The sequence below is a fragment of the Oppia nitens genome, unplaced genomic scaffold (assembly GCF_028296485.1).
Source record: "Oppia nitens isolate AA-2021 unplaced genomic scaffold, nextdenovo-longstitch-racon4-pilon3 scaffold1_pilon_pilon_pilon, whole genome shotgun sequence".
Taxonomy (NCBI): domain Eukaryota; kingdom Metazoa; phylum Arthropoda; class Arachnida; order Sarcoptiformes; family Oppiidae; genus Oppia; species Oppia nitens.
In genome coordinates, this window is record NW_026533199.1 from 11467835 (window position 1) to 11490726 (window position 22892).

The 22892-nt window shown below is 23.5% G+C and overlaps 3 protein-coding genes across 5 annotated transcripts; 2 read left to right on the forward strand and 1 right to left on the reverse strand.

The window, feature by feature from the left end:
* Window positions 1-12288: 12288 nt before the first annotated feature.
* Window positions 12289-14769, reverse strand: LOC128952640 (uncharacterized). Of its 3 annotated transcripts, none has more exons than XM_054298064.1 (2): window positions 14646-14769; window positions 12289-13896 (listed from the first exon to the last, which is right to left on the reverse strand). In XM_054298064.1, exon 2 carries the CDS (start codon window positions 13873-13875, stop codon window positions 12406-12408), a length of 1470 nt encoding a protein of 489 aa, XP_054154039.1. In that variant the 5' UTR covers window positions 13876-13896; window positions 14646-14769; the 3' UTR covers window positions 12289-12405. The 3 variants fall into 3 exon arrangements, with proteins under 3 accessions (XP_054154039.1, XP_054154038.1, XP_054154040.1); XM_054298063.1 differs by having other exon boundaries at window positions 12289-13906; window positions 14646-14698; XM_054298065.1 differs by having other exon boundaries at window positions 12289-13902; window positions 14646-14686.
* A 2625-nt stretch (window positions 14770-17394) lies between these two features.
* LOC128951488 (RCC1 and BTB domain-containing protein 1-like) lies at window positions 17395-18293 on the forward strand. The gene is made up of 2 exons (XM_054296736.1): window positions 17395-18140; window positions 18290-18293. The coding sequence occupies exons 1-2, from the start codon at window positions 17395-17397 to the stop codon at window positions 18291-18293; spliced, it is 750 nt and encodes a 249-aa protein (XP_054152711.1).
* A 152-nt stretch (window positions 18294-18445) lies between these two features.
* LOC128952265 (interferon-induced, double-stranded RNA-activated protein kinase-like) lies at window positions 18446-20282 on the forward strand. The gene is made up of 4 exons (XM_054297625.1): window positions 18446-18655; window positions 18971-19102; window positions 19172-19757; window positions 20028-20282. The coding sequence occupies exons 3-4, from the start codon at window positions 19210-19212 to the stop codon at window positions 20278-20280; spliced, it is 801 nt and encodes a 266-aa protein (XP_054153600.1). The 5' UTR covers window positions 18446-18655; window positions 18971-19102; window positions 19172-19209; the 3' UTR covers window positions 20281-20282.
* Window positions 20283-22892: the final 2610 nt, after the last annotated feature.

Genomic DNA, 22892 nt, shown 5'->3' on the forward strand with positions numbered 1-22892 from the left:
ATCAATAGCCAGTTTGATTAGTTGATAGCTACCAGTTTTAATGCCAATTACAATTGTTTCATTAATTTCAATAAATTTAAGTTTCAGATAAAAGCTTATCATAAAAAATGCAATCAAACAAGTAGTAGCCAGTGATGATAATTGTTGTGTATAATAGTAATAGACTATTATACTTATGATTATATTAAATATTTGAAAACCAGAATCGGGATCCCTGTAGGCCTGAACTGATGCATACAAAATGTTCAACATTTCCAGTATAACAATAGCCCAATAGGTCTGATTGATATAGTATTGGACTAAAAATGTCAAATACTTAGCAAATAGTTTATCATGTTTTGCATTCAACGGCAGCTGAAGTTTATTTTGTTTATAATCATTAAGAAAATCCAAAAAATACAATTGATTTGTCCATTCATGGTATTGATAGATCAGACCAATGATAAGCATAACCATTGAACAATCGCTGAATACTGCCGACAAATATTTAGGATTACCTATTATATAGGTCGGATCGGCTAACAGTGCCCGAACTTGTGGACGGTTAGCAATCGATGAACTGGCAAATTGAATGAATGCCATTAATACCAGTAGTTTGATAATACAATTGAAAAACTGGCGTTTCCTATGTTTGCGATGATTGACATAGTCGTCGATAGACCGATGGATAACAAAATGTTTGTATAAAAATATCTCCAATTTATTAACAATATATTCATTAGCCATTTAAATATAGTTTGCATATAATAATTAATTTAGACAAAAATTTAATTAAATTAACTAAAATATAAAATAAATATTTTAACTTAAGATAATAATACAATAAATAGTCAATAAAATATAAGATAAAATAATAAACTTTTTTTTAAATAAAATAAAATTCACTATATTGTTGAATAATTTATATAAAAATACTAATGATTTTTACCTCAGACTATATTTATATATATAATTATAAACTAAAAGTAAGTTAATATTATATCTTAACTATATATAAAAAATATGCCGTATATTTAAAGGACTTATTAATTATTAAAATTAAATTAACAATAAATTTTGTTAATAACCTTAAAGTAATCATTAAATTGTATATGTTTTATAATAAATTATTAAATATTTCTATTTATATATTTAATACTTAAAATTAGAATAGATAATTGTATTAAATTTATATGTGAATATTTTATTTAATATAATAATTAATATAAGAGTATTGTATTAAAAAAAACTATTATATTAGACATGTAGACAATTAATTTAAATAATGACATTGATTAAAGTTTGCATAATCAAAATAACTATTAAAATGTCACATAAAACATAATTAATAATATGTTTAATTATAATAATATCATATAAATTTTATTGCACTTAAAAATTAACTTATAGTATACTAAACTTATTTATTACAATAGTTAGTTATTTTTGTATTTATATAAAATTACTTAATATTAATAAATAATTTGAAAAATAACTTCTGATAATTACTATAAACTTTTTATAATTTAAATTCAATTTTATAACTGTATATTTATAGTGGATATCTCTTTACAACTAATACTGATTTCAATAGAGGATAAAAAATTTTTAAATTAAAAAATAATAAAATTTTCATAATACATTACATAATTATATTAACTTATAATGAATTAAACTGAGACTTTATTGGTTATAATCATAAATTACTTTTCTATTGCTTTAAAAGTAGAAATGTAATTATAAAAAAAATATTTTTTTTAATTATTATTTAACTAAACTAAGCAAAATTAATTAAAATTAATAGATGATTAGCAAAAAAGTTAATAACAAATATAGTAAATTCCCAGTTATTCATTGGAAATATATTCAAACAATAAAAGCCGATCTCTGGTGCCGTCAAGTGTTCAATAAATTTCAATAATTTTAATTTTTGTTTAACTGAATGTCTATTTTTAATAATTGATTTATAGAGCATAGCGTATGGTTTGTGAGCGTAACTGGATATCCAAGTGGACATCATATTCATCATAAATAATATACTAAATAATAGTAGAAAAATACAACCAAAAATATATCGGGCTACCGGTGCCGTATTGGGACGGCTTATATAATATAAAGCTATCTCAAAACCCGGTACCGCTAAATAATACAATAAAAACAATACATATTGAAATGTATGATTAAATTGTTTTACAATTAGATAGAGTATGTTATGTTTATTGATTGCCAAATTTAATTGATAATAATTATCACTTTTGATACCAATTCTAATACGATTATTGATTTCACTAAACTTTAATTTCAGATACAAAGTTATCATAAAAAATACAACCAAACAAGTGATGGCCAGTGCGGCCAACTGTTCAATACATAAATAGGTGTTTATTGAAGCTATTATTATCGATAGTATTGAAAATCCAGACTCTGGATCCAAATATGCCAAATACAGTACATAATTGTTAAAAAAATTAAGTAATATAACATTAGTCCAATACGCCTGATTCAGATAGTAGTCAACCAAAAATTTCAAATACATTGTAAATCTATTATCATATTTATGTTGATTATTATTATTATTGATATTTAACGGTAGTCTCAGTTTGTTGTGTTTGTAATCGTTTAGAAAGTCCAGAAAATACCATTGATTTGTCCATTCATGGTATTGATAGATCAGACCAATAATCAGTATAACCAGTGTACTATCAACATAGACAGCTGCCAACAGTCTAGGATTGCCCATTGTATAGAGTCCATCGACTACCAGTGCCCGTACTCGAGGACGGTTAGCAATTGACGAAATACTATAGCGTAGGCAAAGCAATAGTATCATTAGTTTCCTAATACTAGTATAAATCAGACGTTTCCTATGTTTGCGATGATCCACATAGTCATCCAAATTGCGATGAATAACATATTTTTTGTATAAAAATATTTCCAATTTGTTAGCAATATATTGATTTGCCATTTAATATATATAGTATAATAAAAAAAAATGTTATTAAAACAACAACAATATAAATTAATTTTAGATTATATTGTTATTGTATGTGTATATAGTTTTTTTAAAAAAATATTATTTATTGAAATAATTCAATAAATTTATTTTGTTGTTTATTTTTAATACATATGTATGTTTATATTATAATATTATTACATTTTTACTGTACTATTATAGTATTAATTGTTATTTATAAAAATAAAATAAAAATGTATTTTAAGTACATTTGATAACACAATGTATTTTTTTATTAATTTAATCATTAATTAAATTGTTTATTGATATGTTTACTTATTTATTTCTTAGTATTTTTAGTACATTTTAATTATTATGTATTTTATTAGAAGAAAAAAATAATATTATTTCATACAGTATTTAATAGTCATATTTATAGTTATGTTAATTTAAAAAAAACAATTAATTTTCTTATTAACTAAAATAATAACATAATTATATCAGTGATAATGAATATAATGATAATAAATATATTTTATTATTATTTATTTATTAGTTGTATTATTGTTAAATTATTATATAATAATAATAATGTAAATTATTATACTAAACAACTAATGTATTATTATTTTGAATTAAAACTTATATATTGTATTATATTTATACTAATTTAAATCTAGAAAATATAATTATAATATATTGATTACATTATTAAATAAATTATTAATATTTAAACTATATAAATATATGTTTTGTGAAAACATTAGGCAATTATTTTAAAAACACAAACTAATACAAATAATAGATAACAAAAATATAATTTTAAAAATAAAATTATTACTCAAATTTATTGTTTTGAATATATTATTTTAATTATGTAAAGTTAATTAGTATTAATAAATGATTTGCAACAAAATTAATAACAAATAAAGTAAACTCCAAATTATTCATTGGAAATAAATTCAAACAATAAATGCCAATCTCTGGTGCCGTTAAGTGTTCAATAAATTTCAATAATTTTAATTTTTGTTTAACTGAATGTCTATTTTTAACAATTATTGATTTATAGATTATAGAGTATGGTTTGTGAGCATAAGTGGATATCCAAGTAGACATCAAATTCATCATAAATAGTACAATAAAAAATATTAGAAATATACAGCTAAAAATATATCGGGATACAGGTGCCGTATCGGGATGGCATATAAAATATATAAATAGTTCAAAAGTTGGTGTTGCCAAATAATATAATACAAAAAATATTAATTTATATGTATGATTACATTTTTGGACAATTTTATATAATAGGCTATGTTTATTAATAGCCCGATTTATAAGTCTATAATCTGATCTATTTATACCAATTACTAGATTATTATTAATTTCCAAAAATTTTAATTTCAAATAATAACTTATCATAAAAAATGATATCAAGCAACTGTTGGCCAGTGCAGCCAATTGTTCAATACATGAATAATTGTTTACAATAGCAATCAATATCATTAATATATTGAATCCAGAATCTGGATCCATATATACCTCTAGCATTGCGTACAGAAAATAGCCATTAATTAGTATAACATTAGCCCAATAAGTCTGATTTATATAGTATTTGACCAAAAATTTCAAATATTTACTAAACTTATTATTATTATTATTATTATTACTTGTTTTTAACTGTAGTCTCAGTTTATTGTTTTTATAATCATTTAGAAAGTCTAGAAAATACCATTGATTAGTGCATTCGTGATATTGAAAGATAAGTCCCATTAAAAACATTACTAATATACTGGCACTTAATAACGATGCTAGCAATCTTGTATTACCCATTATGTAGGTTGCATCGACTACCAGTGCTCGGATTTGTGGACGGTTAGCTATTACCGAAATACAATAGCGTAGAGAAGCCAATAGTATCGATAGTTTAATAATACAATTAATTAGATGTCGTTTCCTATGTTTGCGATGATCGACATAGTCATCAATAGTCCGATGGATAACATAGTGTTTGAACAAAAATGTTTCCAATTTGTTAGCAATATATTGATTTGCCATTTAAATAAATGTTAATAATATTTATTTAATGAAACATTTTATATTATATAAAATTTATAAATTAGATTTAGAGAGAGAGAGAGAGAGAGAGAGAGAGAGAGAGAGAGAGAGAGAGAGAGAGCATATTTTTTAGTCTATTTTAAAATTTTTTAAACATTAGATAAATTATTTACATTAATAAATATATATATAGAATTTTATAAATATTTTTTCAAAAAAAAACAACATTTGCTTTTGACAATTAATGAATCATTAAGAAATGATTTTGTTAATAATATGTCTAAATTATCATTAAATTTTATAAAAATATTTATATTTAAATAAATTTTTAATTTCTATAAAAGTATATAAATTTATTTTAATTTATTATAAGTTTTATTTAAAAACTTTTCATTCATAATAAGTTGTATCAAACTTTTATTATTAATGATTTTTTTTTTGTATTTTAGTTTTTATTTTTATAAAATTTAAATTTTCTTTACTAATGGACTATAAATTAAAAAAATAATTATTATATATTATTTATATAATATTATTATAAATAATACCTTAATACAACTGTAAATAATAATTTATAAAATTTTATTTCATAATAATTTATTATAAAATAAAAGACTATTAAAAATGTTTTGAAAATAATAATAAATAATGATTTATATTTAAAATAAAAAAAATAACAAAAAAATTCATGAACACAATTAATTATATATATAAATATAGAATAAATGTTGCAAACAATAAATAAAAATTAATTAATTATATATTATATTATTTTACAAAACAAAATATTTATTTAAAATTTAATAATATCAATAAATGATTAGCAAAAAAGTTGATAACAAATATAGTAAACTCCCAGTTATTCATTGGAAATATATTCAAACAATAAAACCCGATCTCCGGTGCCGTTAAGTGTTCAATAAATTTCAATAATTTTAATTTTTGTTTAACTGAATGTCTATTTTTAATAATTGATTTATAGAGCATAGCGTATGGTTTGTGAGCGTAACTGGATATCCAAGTGGACATCATATTCATCATAAATAATATACTAAATAATAGTAGAAAAATACAACCAAAAATATATCGGGCTACCGGTGCCGTATTGGGACGGCTTATATAATATAAAGCTATCTCAAAACCCGGTACCGCTAAATAATACAATAAAAACAATACATATTGAAATGTATGATTAAATTGTTTTACAATTAGATAGAGTATGTTATGTTTATTGATTGCCAAATTTAATTGATAATAATTATCACTTTTGATACCAATTCTAATACGATTATTGATTTCACTAAACTTTAATTTCAGATACAAAGTTATCATAAAAAATACAACCAAACAAGTGATGGCCAGTGCGGCCAACTGTTCAATACATAAATAGGTGTTTATTGAAGCTATTATTATCGATAGTATTGAAAATCCAGACTCTGGATCCAAATATGCCAAATACAGTACATAATTGTTAAAAAAATTAAGTAATATAACATTAGTCCAATACGCCTGATTCAGATAGTAGTCAACCAAAAATTTCAAATACATTGTAAATCTATTATCATATTTATGTTGATTATTATTATTATTGATATTTAACGGTAGTCTCAGTTTGTTGTGTTTGTAATCGTTTAGAAAGTCCAGAAAATACCATTGATTTGTCCATTCATGGTATTGATAGATCAGACCAATAATCAGTATAACCAGTGTACTATCAACATAGACAGCTGCCAACAGTCTAGGATTGCCCATTGTATAGAGTCCATCGACTACCAGTGCCCGTACTCGAGGACGGTTAGCAATTGACGAAATACTATAGCGTAGGCAAAGCAATAGTATCATTAGTTTCCTAATACTAGTATAAATCAGACGTTTCCTATGTTTGCGATGATCCACATAGTCATCCAAATTGCGATGAATAACATATTTTTTGTATAAAAATATTTCCAATTTGTTAGCAATATATTGATTTGCCATTTAATATATATAGTATAATAAAAAAAAATGTTATTAAAACAACAACAATATAAATTAATTTTAGATTATATTGTTATTGTATGTGTATATAGTTTTTTTAAAAAAATATTATTTATTGAAATAATTCAATAAATTTATTTTGTTGTTTATTTTTAATACATATGTATGTTTATATTATAATATTATTACATTTTTACTGTACTATTATAGTATTAATTGTTATTTATAAAAATAAAATAAAAATGTATTTTAAGTACATTTGATAACACAATGTATTTTTTTATTAATTTAATCATTAATTAAATTGTTTATTGATATGTTTACTTATTTATTTCTTAGTATTTTTAGTACATTTTAATTATTATGTATTTTATTAGAAGAAAAAAATAATATTATTTCATACAGTATTTAATAGTCATATTTATAGTTATGTTAATTTAAAAAAAACAATTAATTTTCTTATTAACTAAAATAATAACATAATTATATCAGTGATAATGAATATAATGATAATAAATATATTTTATTATTATTTATTTATTAGTTGTATTATTGTTAAATTATTATATAATAATAATAATGTAAATTATTATACTAAACAACTAATGTATTATTATTTTGAATTAAAACTTATATATTGTATTATATTTATACTAATTTAAATCTAGAAAATATAATTATAATATATTGATTACATTATTAAATAAATTATTAATATTTAAACTATATAAATATATGTTTTGTGAAAACATTAGGCAATTATTTTAAAAACACAAACTAATACAAATAATAGATAACAAAAATATAATTTTAAAAATAAAATTATTACTCAAATTTATTGTTTTGAATATATTATTTTAATTATGTAAAGTTAATTAGTATTAATAAATGATTTGCAACAAAATTAATAACAAATAAAGTAAACTCCAAATTATTCATTGGAAATAAATTCAAACAATAAATGCCAATCTCTGGTGCCGTTAAGTGTTCAATAAATTTCAATAATTTTAATTTTTGTTTAACTGAATGTCTATTTTTAACAATTATTGATTTATAGATTATAGAGTATGGTTTGTGAGCATAAGTGGATATCCAAGTAGACATCAAATTCATCATAAATAGTACAATAAAAAATATTAGAAATATACAGCTAAAAATATATCGGGATACAGGTGCCGTATCGGGATGGCATATAAAATATATAAATAGTTCAAAAGTTGGTGTTGCCAAATAATATAATACAAAAAATATTAATTTATATGTATGATTACATTTTTGGACAATTTTATATAATAGGCTATGTTTATTAATAGCCCGATTTATAAGTCTATAATCTGATCTATTTATACCAATTACTAGATTATTATTAATTTCCAAAAATTTTAATTTCAAATAATAACTTATCATAAAAAATGATATCAAGCAACTGTTGGCCAGTGCAGCCAATTGTTCAATACATGAATAATTGTTTACAATAGCAATCAATATCATTAATATATTGAATCCAGAATCTGGATCCATATATACCTCTAGCATTGCGTACAGAAAATAGCCATTAATTAGTATAACATTAGCCCAATAAGTCTGATTTATATAGTATTTGACCAAAAATTTCAAATATTTACTAAACTTATTATTATTATTATTATTATTACTTGTTTTTAACTGTAGTCTCAGTTTATTGTTTTTATAATCATTTAGAAAGTCTAGAAAATACCATTGATTAGTGCATTCGTGATATTGAAAGATAAGTCCCATTAAAAACATTACTAATATACTGGCACTTAATAACGATGCTAGCAATCTTGTATTACCCATTATGTAGGTTGCATCGACTACCAGTGCTCGGATTTGTGGACGGTTAGCTATTACCGAAATACAATAGCGTAGAGAAGCCAATAGTATCGATAGTTTAATAATACAATTAATTAGATGTCGTTTCCTATGTTTGCGATGATCGACATAGTCATCAATAGTCCGATGGATAACATAGTGTTTGAACAAAAATGTTTCCAATTTGTTAGCAATATATTGATTTGCCATTTAAATAAATGTTAATAATATTTATTTAATGAAACATTTTATATTATATAAAATTTATAAATTAGATTTAGAGAGAGAGAGAGAGAGAGAGAGAGAGAGAGAGAGAGAGAGAGCATATTTTTTAGTCTATTTTAAAATTTTTTAAACATTAGATAAATTATTTACATTAATAAATATATATATAGAATTTTATAAATATTTTTTCAAAAAAAAACAACATTTGCTTTTGACAATTAATGAATCATTAAGAAATGATTTTGTTAATAATATGTCTAAATTATCATTAAATTTTATAAAAATATTTATATTTAAATAAATTTTTAATTTCTATAAAAGTATATAAATTTATTTTAATTTATTATAAGTTTTATTTAAAAACTTTTCATTCATAATAAGTTGTATCAAACTTTTATTATTAATGATTTTTTTTTTGTATTTTAGTTTTTATTTTTATAAAATTTAAATTTTCTTTACTAATGGACTATAAATTAAAAAAATAATTATTATATATTATTTATATAATATTATTATAAATAATACCTTAATACAACTGTAAATAATAATTTATAAAATTTTATTTCATAATAATTTATTATAAAATAAAAGACTATTAAAAATGTTTTGAAAATAATAATAAATAATGATTTATATTTAAAATAAAAAAAATAACAAAAAAATTCATGAACACAATTAATTATATATATAAATATAGAATAAATGTTGCAAACAATAAATAAAAATTAATTAATTATATATTATATTATTTTACAAAACAAAATATTTATTTAAAATTTAATAATATCAATAAATGATTAGCAAAAAAGTTGATAACAAATATAGTAAACTCCCAGTTATTCATTGGAAATATATTCAAACAATAAAACCCGATCTCCGGTGCCGTTAAGTGTTCAATAAATTTCAATAATTTTAATTTGAATTGTAATGAATTTGAATTATTATTAGCAATAATTGCTTTATAGAGTATAGCGTATGGTTTGTGAGCGTAAGTGGATATCCAAGTGGACATCAAATTCATCATAAATAGTATACTAAATAATAGTACAAATATCAAACCAAATATGTACCGGGATACAGGTGCCGTATCGGGACGGCCTATAAAATATAGGAATAGTTCAAAACCTGGCACTGCTAGATAATACATTAGAAATAATATATATTGAAATGTATGATTAGATTTTCGTACAATTATATATAACGAGTTATGTTTATTAATTGACCGATTTATTAATCGATAATCTGATCTATTTATACCAATTACTAGATTTGTATGAATTTCCAAAAATTTTAATTTCAAATAATAACTAATCATAAAAAATGTGATCAAACAAGTGTTGGCCAATGCAGCTAACTGTTCAATACAGTAATAGTTGTCTACTATAGCAATCAATATCATTAATATATTGAATCCGGAATCGGTATCCATATATACCTTTATCATTGCATATATAAAATAGACATTAATTAGTAAAACTTGAGCCCAATAGGTTTGAATTATATAGTGTTTGGCCAAAAATTTCAAATATTTACTAAACTTATTATTATTAGTTGTATTTAACGGTAGTCTCAGTTTATTTTGTTTGTAATCGTTTAGAAAGTCCAGAAAATACCATCGATTTGTCCATTCATGGTATTGATAGATAAGTCCAACAATATATATAACTAATGTACAATCGCTGAATAAAGATGATAATAATATTGGATTACCCATTATATAGCTAACATCGACTACCAGTGCTCGAACATGAGGACGGTTAGCAATAGCCGATATAGTATATCTAAAGATAATCAATAATATCGATAATTTCATAATATAATTATAAATATAACGTTTCCTATGTTTTCGATGATTAACGTAATCATCAATAGTCCGATGTATAACAAAATGTTTCAATAAAAATGTTTCCATTTTATTAGAAATATATTGATTTGCCATTTAATAACAATATTTTTTAATACAATTTATTATTATATAAAAATTATAAATTGGATCAAACAAATGCATACACAATATATTTAATTTTATTCAAATATTATTTAAAGTGTATTTAAACATTATTTTTTATTAAATAGTAGTCTTGTTTAACCTATATATTTATTTGTGATAATTAAAGTAAATCATTATTATTGTTATTTTTTAAATTATAAGAAAAACTGAAAAAATTATGTGGATTTCATTAAATTAGTCATTAACTAACTCAATATATAAATATTTTTATTAAAAATATTACATATTAATGATTTTTAGTTTTTATCTAAATAATAAAAACTACTATTAAATTGTTTTTTAGTTATTAAAAGTTTTTTCGTATAACAATTAACATACTTAATTAAAAATATAAATCTAAATTTTAATAATTATTTCACATAATATACTAGTATATTAATAATTAAATTAATGTTAAAAATTAATTGTATATTATTTAATTGTTTTTATTATATATATTTTTTATACCCATAATTAACAAATAATATAGTATAGTAATTTAATAAATTAAATAAATATTATATATTAAAATAAATAACTTTCTATTTATGCTAGAAAAAAATCATAGAAATTGTTATGGATTATACAATTATAAATTTATATACTGTATATAAATAATAATTAATAGATAATCAATATATTGCTAATAAATTGAAGGTATTTTTATACAAACATTTTTTTATTATTCAACAACATTTATATAATGATTTAGACATATTTTGATCCCAACTCTAGATTTTATATATCAATAGTCTATTTGGATACTGTATAAACTTAAGATCACAAACCTATGCTATTAAAAAATATAAATTAAAATTATTGTAAAATTATTCAATACTTGTTTAAAAACAGAGATTTCCAATGAATAACTGAGAATTTACTATATTTGTTATAAACTTTTTTTTGCTAATTCGTAATATAATATTAATTAAATAAATTAAATAATTAATCACTTATTAATATTAATTATATTTTATATAAATTATTTTTAATGTAAGAAAATTACATAAATTTCATACACAGTGCAGTATACATTTTGTATATATTTCAAAAAATATTTAAATATAATAATTTTTATTATAAGTTATGATTATTAGTAATAATAATATAATAATGTAAAGTTAAATTAAAACAACTTTATTTATCATTTTATTTATATATTTATATTAGTTTAATGTAATTAAATAAATTAATATTTTCATGTAATTAATAATTAAAATACTAATACTTAATAGTTAATTGTAAAAGCAATGTATTGTTACAATTTAACAACTATCGAGAAAACAAAATTAAACACATTTGGGATCCCATTAGACAAAAAAAAATTCAATAGAAACTTTCCAGAAATTTCTCACTTATTTTTTTTACCAACACTACACTACACTATATGTATTTATGGCCGATATTTCAACAAATATCTGTTACCATTGTATTCAATACATTTAAGTTGCGATTTATTGTCCAACAATTGGCTTAATTGAGTCACTTTTTTATCGAAATATGAAAACAAATAAGATTTCTTGAATTTAGGTGTTGTTGTTGTTGTTGTCGTCGATGAAGACATTAATCCATTTCTTCTGGTATTCGATAGACAGACAAGACGTGGTAACTGATGGACAAGTTTAACGAAAAAACTATTGTCACGTAAATGCCAATCATATCGATAATACGATAAACGTCTCAACTGTTTCATCTGATCCAGTGTTAGACAATCGAAACTATTGTGTTCACTGGGATTGTATGCAAACTCCAGACACCGGAGATGACTACCAAAGTGTTGGTTAATTGTGGTCAATATGTTGTTATTGTTGGTGTTATTGTCGGCATTGACAACGGATCCTATATTCATATCTAAAGCTAGTCTACGTAGTTGTCGACAGTGTTGGCCAATCAGTTTCAGTTGATCACCGAATCCTATTATCGGTAATCCTTTGTTTTCAATTAGCAAATCATTCATTAGTGTCATCCGTGACAAACCCGTCATCAATCTCTTCAATGACACCACATTAGTGTATGCATTGATAACGACATGCAATTTCAGTAAACTATTGGCACAATTATCGACAAAGTTATCGTAATTTTTTCCACTTAATAAACTATAGTTGAAATAAATTGATTTCAATTGTCTGAGATAATAGTAATCGTGTTGTCGATGGTTAGCAAAAATAATTGAAAATAAATTATTTTGTTTGACATACGTAACAGTATTTAGATAACTATTAATTGGTTGTATAGATAATTGTTGACTAAATTTATCAGCTTTGTTGCCATAAAATGACCCGTGCATTGGTCTAAACGGTGGATAATACTGACTATCGAAGACAATGTTATCCAAAGTATTGACTGATGGAATCATTGGATCAGATCTCAAGTGATAGTAATTAGTTATTGTATATAATTTGTCTAAATTTTGACAGTTTTTAGCGGCAATTAGTTCAATAAGTTTACCAACAAATGGTTTACTCATATCAATGTATATATAGGTTATGTTCGGACACTTGTTCAGTACGGTCTCTATTGTCTCAATCGGTTGTTTTCGGTGATGGTTTGTTGCCATCAGTTGTTGTTGTCCACCAAAGAGTTCGTCATCATTGGTATCCAATAAAGTCTGCAACTCATAGATAACTTGTTGCCATTGTTTCGATACACATTCGCAGCGGAATCGCTGACAGATTGACAGATAAGACAACAGAAGTTGTGCCAAATCGTCGCCAAATCTGTCGAAACTTTTTCGCCAACTGTTGTCTACTACTTCTTCATCTTCTTCTTCGACACCAATTTCTGTCGTTGTTTTTCGGACAACTTGTTGGACATTATTAGTCTTTTTCGACTTCTTCATCGATGTTGATGACTGTTCACTCATATCGGTATTTATCTTAATTAACTGATACTAACTATTATTTAAATACAATAATCTTGTCATACAATAAGCAATTAATACAGTATACCGTATATACAGATAATGTCAATTAAGTTTAAATTTTAATTAAATATCGTCTAAATTTAACTTTTGGCTAACAAGCAAGGTAACTTAGTATATCAATTACCATAATATTAGGTAAGTTATATATAAAGTACAGTACCTTGCTAAATCATTACATTATACAGATACTGCCAATTAAAAGTTTAAATTTGAGTAATATCCTGAACAGTTAACTTTACACTAAGCAAGGTAACTTAATATACTGTACAGTTACCTTATATTAGGTAAATTATATAAAGTACCCTGGCTAAAGCATTATATAATATTACTCAAATTTAAACTTTTAAGTGTCGTAAACTGTATAATGACTAATCTATTGATAATATTATAGCGGTTGAGGGGGGGTTGTATGATACAACTTGTATCATTAGATTTGACGACAGTTTAGTAATTGAATGGGTGTTAAAAAAAATTATGTTATGAAGATGTTTACATATTACGTTCGCATTTTTTAAAGAAATCTAGACCCCCTCCCTAACCCCAATGTTCGCAATTGTTCAAATGTCCCTAACCGCTACCCCCCCCCACTACCACCACTAAAAAATAAAATATCTAAATGCGAACTTTCTTAAGATCTCTACCCCTCCTCCCAATAAAGATTTTTTTCGGGCCAATCGGTAACCTAACCGTCGGCACATCCAAACACTCACCCAATAGGCGATACCAAACACTTAGCAAACAACACAACATTAATTAATTAATTAAATCATATTATTATTATTATATTATAATACTTTCAGTATACGACTGACTGACTCACTTGCCGTCTGCTTAGAGTCTAAACTAAAATTTCAAAAATGTAGACATTTATACCAACAACAAAAATAATATTTAAAAAAAAACCAGTTGAGAATGCTAGAAAGTATTTCTCCATACGAACTACTTATACAAAAAGTAAATACGAAATTAAAATCAAATGACAAAATAAACGCAACTTTAGTCATGTAAGGTATCAAATGATTCTGTATAACAATAAAAAAAAATTTTGTACTTTGGCCGCCATTTTATCTGAATGTTCCTGAATAGATATCAAAATTTTTTTATACTAATCTCCTATACCTTATTTTTTGATGCTTAATACAAATCTGAATTCAATTAAGATGCAGACAGAATGACATATAGAATTCAGATACGGGATACTTCTTTCATGAGTTAGTAAAAACATTAGTCAAAACTATTGTAGAAAAAATATTTTTTTAAAAAAACATATATACAGTAATTATCAAAAAACATATAAAACATTAATAGATAGTAATGTTTTACTTATGACTAAAAATATATATACAAGTTTAGAGACAAATTACAATTCTACTAATTAGTTGACTGGCAATACCGTTACAATAGTTTATATTAATATTATTAATTAATTAATATACAATAAATTTATAACATTTTATAACTAATTATGTATGTGTTTGTATAAAAAAATACATATTATGTTAAACTTTATATAAATTATTTTTACAATTAATTAAACACTTGACGTCACTAGAGATTAGCTTTTATTGTTTAAATATATTAAATTATTTAAATTGAAATATTTATTTTTAATAAATAACTGGGAATTTACTATATTTGTCAACAAACTATTACCTCCCAAAAAAAACTGGTGATAAATAATATATGACTAGTTTTTTTCCATACATTTATAATATAATAAAATATAATATTAAATATTAATTGATTAAATATTTTCAACATTTAACATAAGTATTATTATAGTAAAAGTTTATAATAAGGTTATTAATACTATTGTAAATTACAATTTGTAATTTATAATATTATATACAAAAAAAAGTGATTCACTGGATTATAAATGATATCATAAAATGTAATAATTTGTGAAACTTATATTAAATATTATGGAAATATTCTGTATATTTTTTTAACATTTATATATTATTTCATAGTATTTTTTTAATACAATAATAGAGTCATTAGTATAGTTTATAGGAATATTACTTTAAATTTACTATAATTAATATACAGTAACATTTAACATTTTATAACTAAATATGTATGTATGTTCGTGAATGTTTTACAAAAATTAATTAAAAGTTTTTAAATAATTAAAAAATGCAAAACAAGACATGATATTCATCAAAAAATATACAATTTTATCAAATTTATTAAAATCAGGTAATAATTTTATCGATAAATAAATTACAGGTATATAATATGTTTATAACAAATAAAACTTTAGATAATTGTATTTTAATAGTAATAACTAAGTATATTTTAGTAAATACATTGTATTGCATACATTGTAGTATTATTAAATAATAAAAATTGAAAACAATTAGATTGCATGCACACCAGGTATACAGGTATTTTTTTACAATTGTTTTTAAACGCTGTAAATGTAATTTAATTAATTTTACATTTACAAAAAAAAATATTACTTTTATTATCACTATTATTTATTTAGTATAAAAATAGATAAATTAGTATATATTTATTTAAAAAATTATTAATTAATAATAAAACTTTATAGTAACAACAAAATACTGTTTATATATATTAATATATAAAATTTACTAATTTTATCAAAATTTATTATTATATCTATATGTATATTATTATTATTATTATTATTTTATTTTAGCTAGGTAACAAAAATTTATATAAAATTTATTAAAATTCATTATAAAATAAATATTTTTTTATCTATCAATATTAATTAATTAATATTATCATCAAATCGACTATTACTTATTTGATAATATATATATATAATGTCTAATTTATTTATTGTAGATAGTAATATAATTATATCTATGTCTAATATATATACTAATTAAGAAATTATTATTATTAAATAGAAAATATTTTATATTATTAGATATAAATATATAAGAGTAATATAAATATTATTGTGTTTAATTAATTAGTTTCAATAAATTAATCATTTTCCACACCATTGAATATAATTAAATAATTGATAAATTTAGATATAATAAGGTTAACAACTAAAATAAAAATATATGTGAATTTATTCATATATACGATATATTATTAAAATAATAGATTTTATCTAAAACAATTAAGTTGAAGTATTTTATTTATATTTTAATATATATATATATATATATAATATAGTTATTTAAAGTGACTATAACTGATATAAAGTTGTACTTAAAATTAAAAAAAAATAATATTATTACAACCAGTTAGAGAAATATTTATTTTTTATAAAATAATAATTTTAGTTCTATTTAAGTTAAAAAAAATTTATTTCATACTTTTAGTTTAGTTTAGTACATATAGTTTAGTTAATATACAGTACAGTACTGTAGAGCTATGGTTAGTGTAAAATTCATATTGTTAGTTATAATTTAATTAATAATTTAATTATTATTTTAATGAATTAATTATAATTAAAAATTATAATTAAATATAATGTCGGTTATGACAGTTATTTATCAAAACACAAAACTAAAATGGTTTCATGTATTCAGCGATCGTAATGGTTATAATGTTATATTTGCCCTGGATCACCCTGACCATGTTTACGGTTACGGTTCAAACTATTGGTATAAATTGGGACTGGGTCATACGGAACCAGTTGAAACACCTGTACTAATCGATGACCTATGCAATCGTAACATACATGAGCTATTGGTTGAAGATTACTATACGGTAGCCATTGGCGGACCGGACTTCAATGTTGTACTAATGTGGGGCCGTTTCGATCGTATACTACATCCCGGTTTTGAACCAACTGATGTTGATTTTATCAAACGACCCAGGGCACTGGAGTTTCCTTTTAAGGTCCTGAAAATTAGCCTGGCCATACAGCATGCCCTGATTTTGGCCACAACAGGGCAATTATACGGTATTGGGGCAAACTTGTACGGTCAATTGGGCAACAATAGCCTGGACAACAATATTAAAATGCATATGCTTGCCAAAGTAGACATCCAGGAGCCAATTGTGGACATATACTGTTGCGATTGGTCATCCTATGCCCTAACCAGTACGGGCCAGGTATACAGTTGGGGTCGTAATTATAATTATTATCTAGGTCATCGGCACTGCGATGATGTTTATCGGCCACAACTGATACAAAGTTTAGCTAATATTCGTATCCAATCGATATGTTTGGCCGATAGTAAATCACATTTCCTATCCGTTAGCGGCCAATTGTACTATTGCGGTGAACTGTCCACTGCTACAGCTAACGGTGCTGATGCTGCTACTGCTGATCATAAATTTCAAATACAACCTATTTTAGTAGACAATGTACCTGCTAAAATATTGGCTATTGAACATTTATCTACACATTATTATAAAGTTGAAAATACTACTACTACTACTACTACTACTACTACTACTACTACTACTACTAATAATAATAATAATAATAATAATAATAATAATAATAATAATAATAATAATAATAATAATAATAATGCTATATTGTTGGTTATGCTTGAAAATGATAATAATGTTTATCAATTAACAGATAGTAATCAATTTAAGCAAACAGTTTATAGATTTTTTTTCGACTACTACGCCCATGAATTAGGTTTAACCTATAAAACCTATAATTTTCATCAATTGAATGATGACAATAATCTAGATAAGATAACAATTAATAAATTGTTGCAAAATTTTTCAATAGTCACAAATTATGCTAATAATTACTGTAAAACAGCAGGTAAACTAAACATTAATTTTACATTTAATAATTAATAATAATTAATAATAATTAATAATAATTAATAATAATTAATAATAATTAATAATAATTAATAATAATTAATAATAATTAATAATAATTAATAATAATTAATAATAATTAATAATAATTAATAATAATTAATAATAATTAATAATAATTAATAATAATTAATAATAATTAATAATAATTAATAATAATTAATAATAATTAATAATAATTAATAATAATTAATAATAATTAATAATAATTAATAATAATTAATAATAATTAACTATATTTATTAAAATTTAGGTCGACAATTAAAACTAGATAGAGATTTTCAGGTTTTGGAAACAATTGGCCATGGTGCATTTGGTAATGTTTATCGTGTCAAAAATAAATCTAATGGCATTATATATGCTATTAAATCGATAAAATTTAATGGTATTATCATTATTATATAATTAATTTTTAGTTAAATAAATTATTTATTTGTTATTTTTAAAAAAATAGAAAAACAAATAACTGATTACTTAAACTATCAAAAAGAGATGCAATCGTTGATTAGATGCCGTTCACCATATGTTGTCGACCATATATTTTCGTGGTTTGAAAATCAAACCTATTTCATCCAGATGGAATATTGCCTGGATAATTTGAAAACAATTATAGACAAGAAAAACGAAATTTTCAATAATAATTATCCAATCGAAACCAAACCGCTTAAAACTAAACGTCTAATGTCTAGTTTGGAATATTATATATCCGGTCTACTATACTATCAATTAGTAGAATGTGTACAACATATACATCAACTAAAACCTAAACCATTCATACATACGGATTTGAAACCGGATAACATACTGATTGTTGGCTACAAAAAACAATTGGCAAACAATAGTTTTATTGACTATCGGCTAAAACTGGCCGATCTAGGACTGGCCACTGTTTGCAATGATAATAACGATATATGTTGTTTCAAAGGTACACCATCTTATATGGCACCTGAAGTTCGTTGCGGTGGACAGTATAGCCAAAAATCCGATGTCTACAGTCTGGGTATTATTGGCGAACAATTATTCAATATATGTATACCAGAGTAAGTATACTAAATATAAGTAGGTTTAAACTGTAGATAACATATTATAGATTTAATTTTGAGTAATTTATTTTTGTAAAAAATTAATTAAATAATTAATTTACAATAAATTAAATAATTAATTTAAAATAAATTAAATAATTAATTTACAATAAATTAAATAATTAATTAACAATAAATTAATTGACATTGATAAACATAAAAATTATAGATGAAATTATTTGTAATTATTTGTAATAAATTATTATTTATTTTTATTTTGTATTTTAGACCCGAAACAATTGACAGCTACTTTGGACACAATTTATACGATAAAATAAATCATCTAGCTAAACAATTACGATTAATTACATCAACAAAACCAATCGATAGACCTAATTGTTCACAAATTATTGACGATACTGATGGATGGTTAATAACATTTGACGAAATTTTTAATGCAGAAAATTTTCATAACGACCTAAATATGCTTAAACTAAATGATTATAAATTGTTTTATGAATTAATTAAAATCAATGTCTAAAACGGTTGACTGTAGAAAAAATAATTTTTTAAAAATTTATTAATAAATAATAAAAATAGTTAACAATAGTAAACAAAAAAATATTAATAAAATTTTAGATTTTAACCTAAAATTATTTTTCTATAGCATAAGGTATTAAAAAATTATTTTATAATAATTTAAATTCGGATAATATTTTTTTGTTTATTAATATAATTTTTACAATTATATTGTATTATTATTATTATTATTATTATTATTATTATTATTATTATTATTATTGTTTTTGTATATCACGGTTGTTCCGGTGTGATCACAGTTGTGTCGGCCACTTTTGGTGGCAGAGACACGACTGGTTAGACTCAACTCAAGTCTAGTACTTTTCTGACTGTTCTACAACTCTGAAGTATCACTGCTTTTTGCATTTCATAGATCTTAGTTTTTCTGATTTCCAGTGATTCCAAACTTAGGGCCAGATTTTTCGGTATTACGGCCATTGATGACAGGATTATAGGTATGATTTCAACTTTCTTAATGCGCCACATCTTATTGATCTCATAGGCCAAGTCTGTATATTTTCGGCGTTTCTCACTATGCGTGTCCTGTAGTTTGTGTGTTAGTGGGACCGCTATGTCTATTATGTACGCCTTATCTTGATGTTTGTCTACTAGTACTATATCTGGGCGGTTGTGGGCCACAGTCTTATCTGTTCTTATTTCTTTATCCCAGTAGAGCTTGGCTCTGTTGCTTTCCATTACACTTTGTGGTTCGTATCTATAGTATGGTAATGGTTCTTTGATTAGTCCGAATCTTATTGCCAATTCCTGATGTATGATTTTGGCTACTTGGTTGTGACGGCTTAGGTACTCGGTGTTTGTGAGTACTTTACACCCGTTTAGTATATGTTCTATTGTTTCGGGCTCCATATGACACATCCTGCACTTGTCTGTTGGTATATTTAGCTTTTGGATGTATTTCTGATGGTTTCGTGTCGGAATCACTCGATCTTGTATTGCCATCATGAACCCCTCTGTCTCTCCATGAAGACCGGCGTACTTCAACCATTTTGTAGACATTTCTTCGTCTACGTGTGTTTGGTTGAGTTCTGCTCTGTATCTACCGTGGAGTTCTTTTGAGGCCCATGTGTTAATCCTCTCTTTTTCATTTTGTATTTCTATTTGATGTTCATTATTGCTGAGATTTAGAGGTGTGTAGTTGTAATCAAGTGTTGATGTTATTTTGTGGAGCTCTGAGACATTGCATTTTTGTTGATGGTATTTTCTCAGCAATTCTCGCTGTTTGGCTTCAAGGCTTACAATGTTTAGTAACCCTCTACCCCCATGCTTTCTACTAACACACAGTCGTGCTACAGAACTTCTAGGGTGGTGTAGTCCAAACATTGTAAGTTGTCGCCTTATATGTCTTTCAATGGTCTCAAGTTCTGTTTTACTCCATTTTATTATTCCGAACGAGTATGTCAGTACAGGTATAGCCCAAGTGTTTATGGCTTTGAATTTGTTGTTTGAGTTTAGTTGAGATTTTAGTATTTTTATTATTCTTTGGTTTAATGTTTTCTTTATTTCTTCTTTAACTTCTGTCATTTTAGATTTATGCATTTGCTTAATTCCTAAGTACTTATATATATCTCCATTTTCTAGTGCCTTTATATATCCATTTTCAGTTTCGTATTGATTTCTTTCAGAATAGACTCCTCTTTTCAGTTTCATTATAGCACATTTATCTAATCCGAATTCCATATTTATATCATTGGAGAAAGTTTCTGTTGTTTTTAGCATTGCATTTAAATCAGATTCTTTTTCGGCATATAGTTTTAAGTCGTCCATATATAGTAGATGTGTTAGATTATATTTTGTATCACTTGATTTTAGATTTACGCCTTTTAGCTTTTTAAGTAATGATGACAGTGGGTTTATGGCTAAGCAGAACCACAGAGGACTGAGTGAATCTCCTTGAAATATTCCTCTATTTATTTTTATTTCTGTACTTATTTTTGTTCCATTATTTGTATTGACACACAATTTAGTATTCCATTTTTTCATCATATTTTCTAATGTGTTTATCAGTGTGTTGTCAATTTTATATAGTTTTAACACTCTTAATAACCATTTATGAGGGACTGAATCGAATGCTTTCTTATAGTCTATGTATGCCATTTCAAGATTTCTATGTTTTTGACGAGCTCTTATTGTTATGATATTGTCTATTGTTAATTGCTCTTTACAGCCCATAGAGTGTTTTATACAGCCTTTTTGTTCTTCAGCTATTATGTTGTTGTTGCTTAAATGATTATATATTTTTGTTGATATTATGGATGTTAAGATTTTATACATTGTTGTTAGGCAAGTGATGGGTCTATATTTACTGGGATCTGATGTATTTTCTGTTTTTGGGAGTAGATATGTTATTCCAGAAGTGAGGAAGTCATCGGTTTGTCCTGTTTGTATTATTTTATCCATTGCTATTGCCATTGGTTGATGTACTGTTGTAAAGTGTTTGTACCAGAAGTTTTGTATTTTGTCTTGTCCTGGGCTTTTCCAATTGTGGGATTTCTTGAGGGCTTCGGTTAAGTCATCTTTAATTATATTTACTGAAGTCATATGTGGTATTTCTTT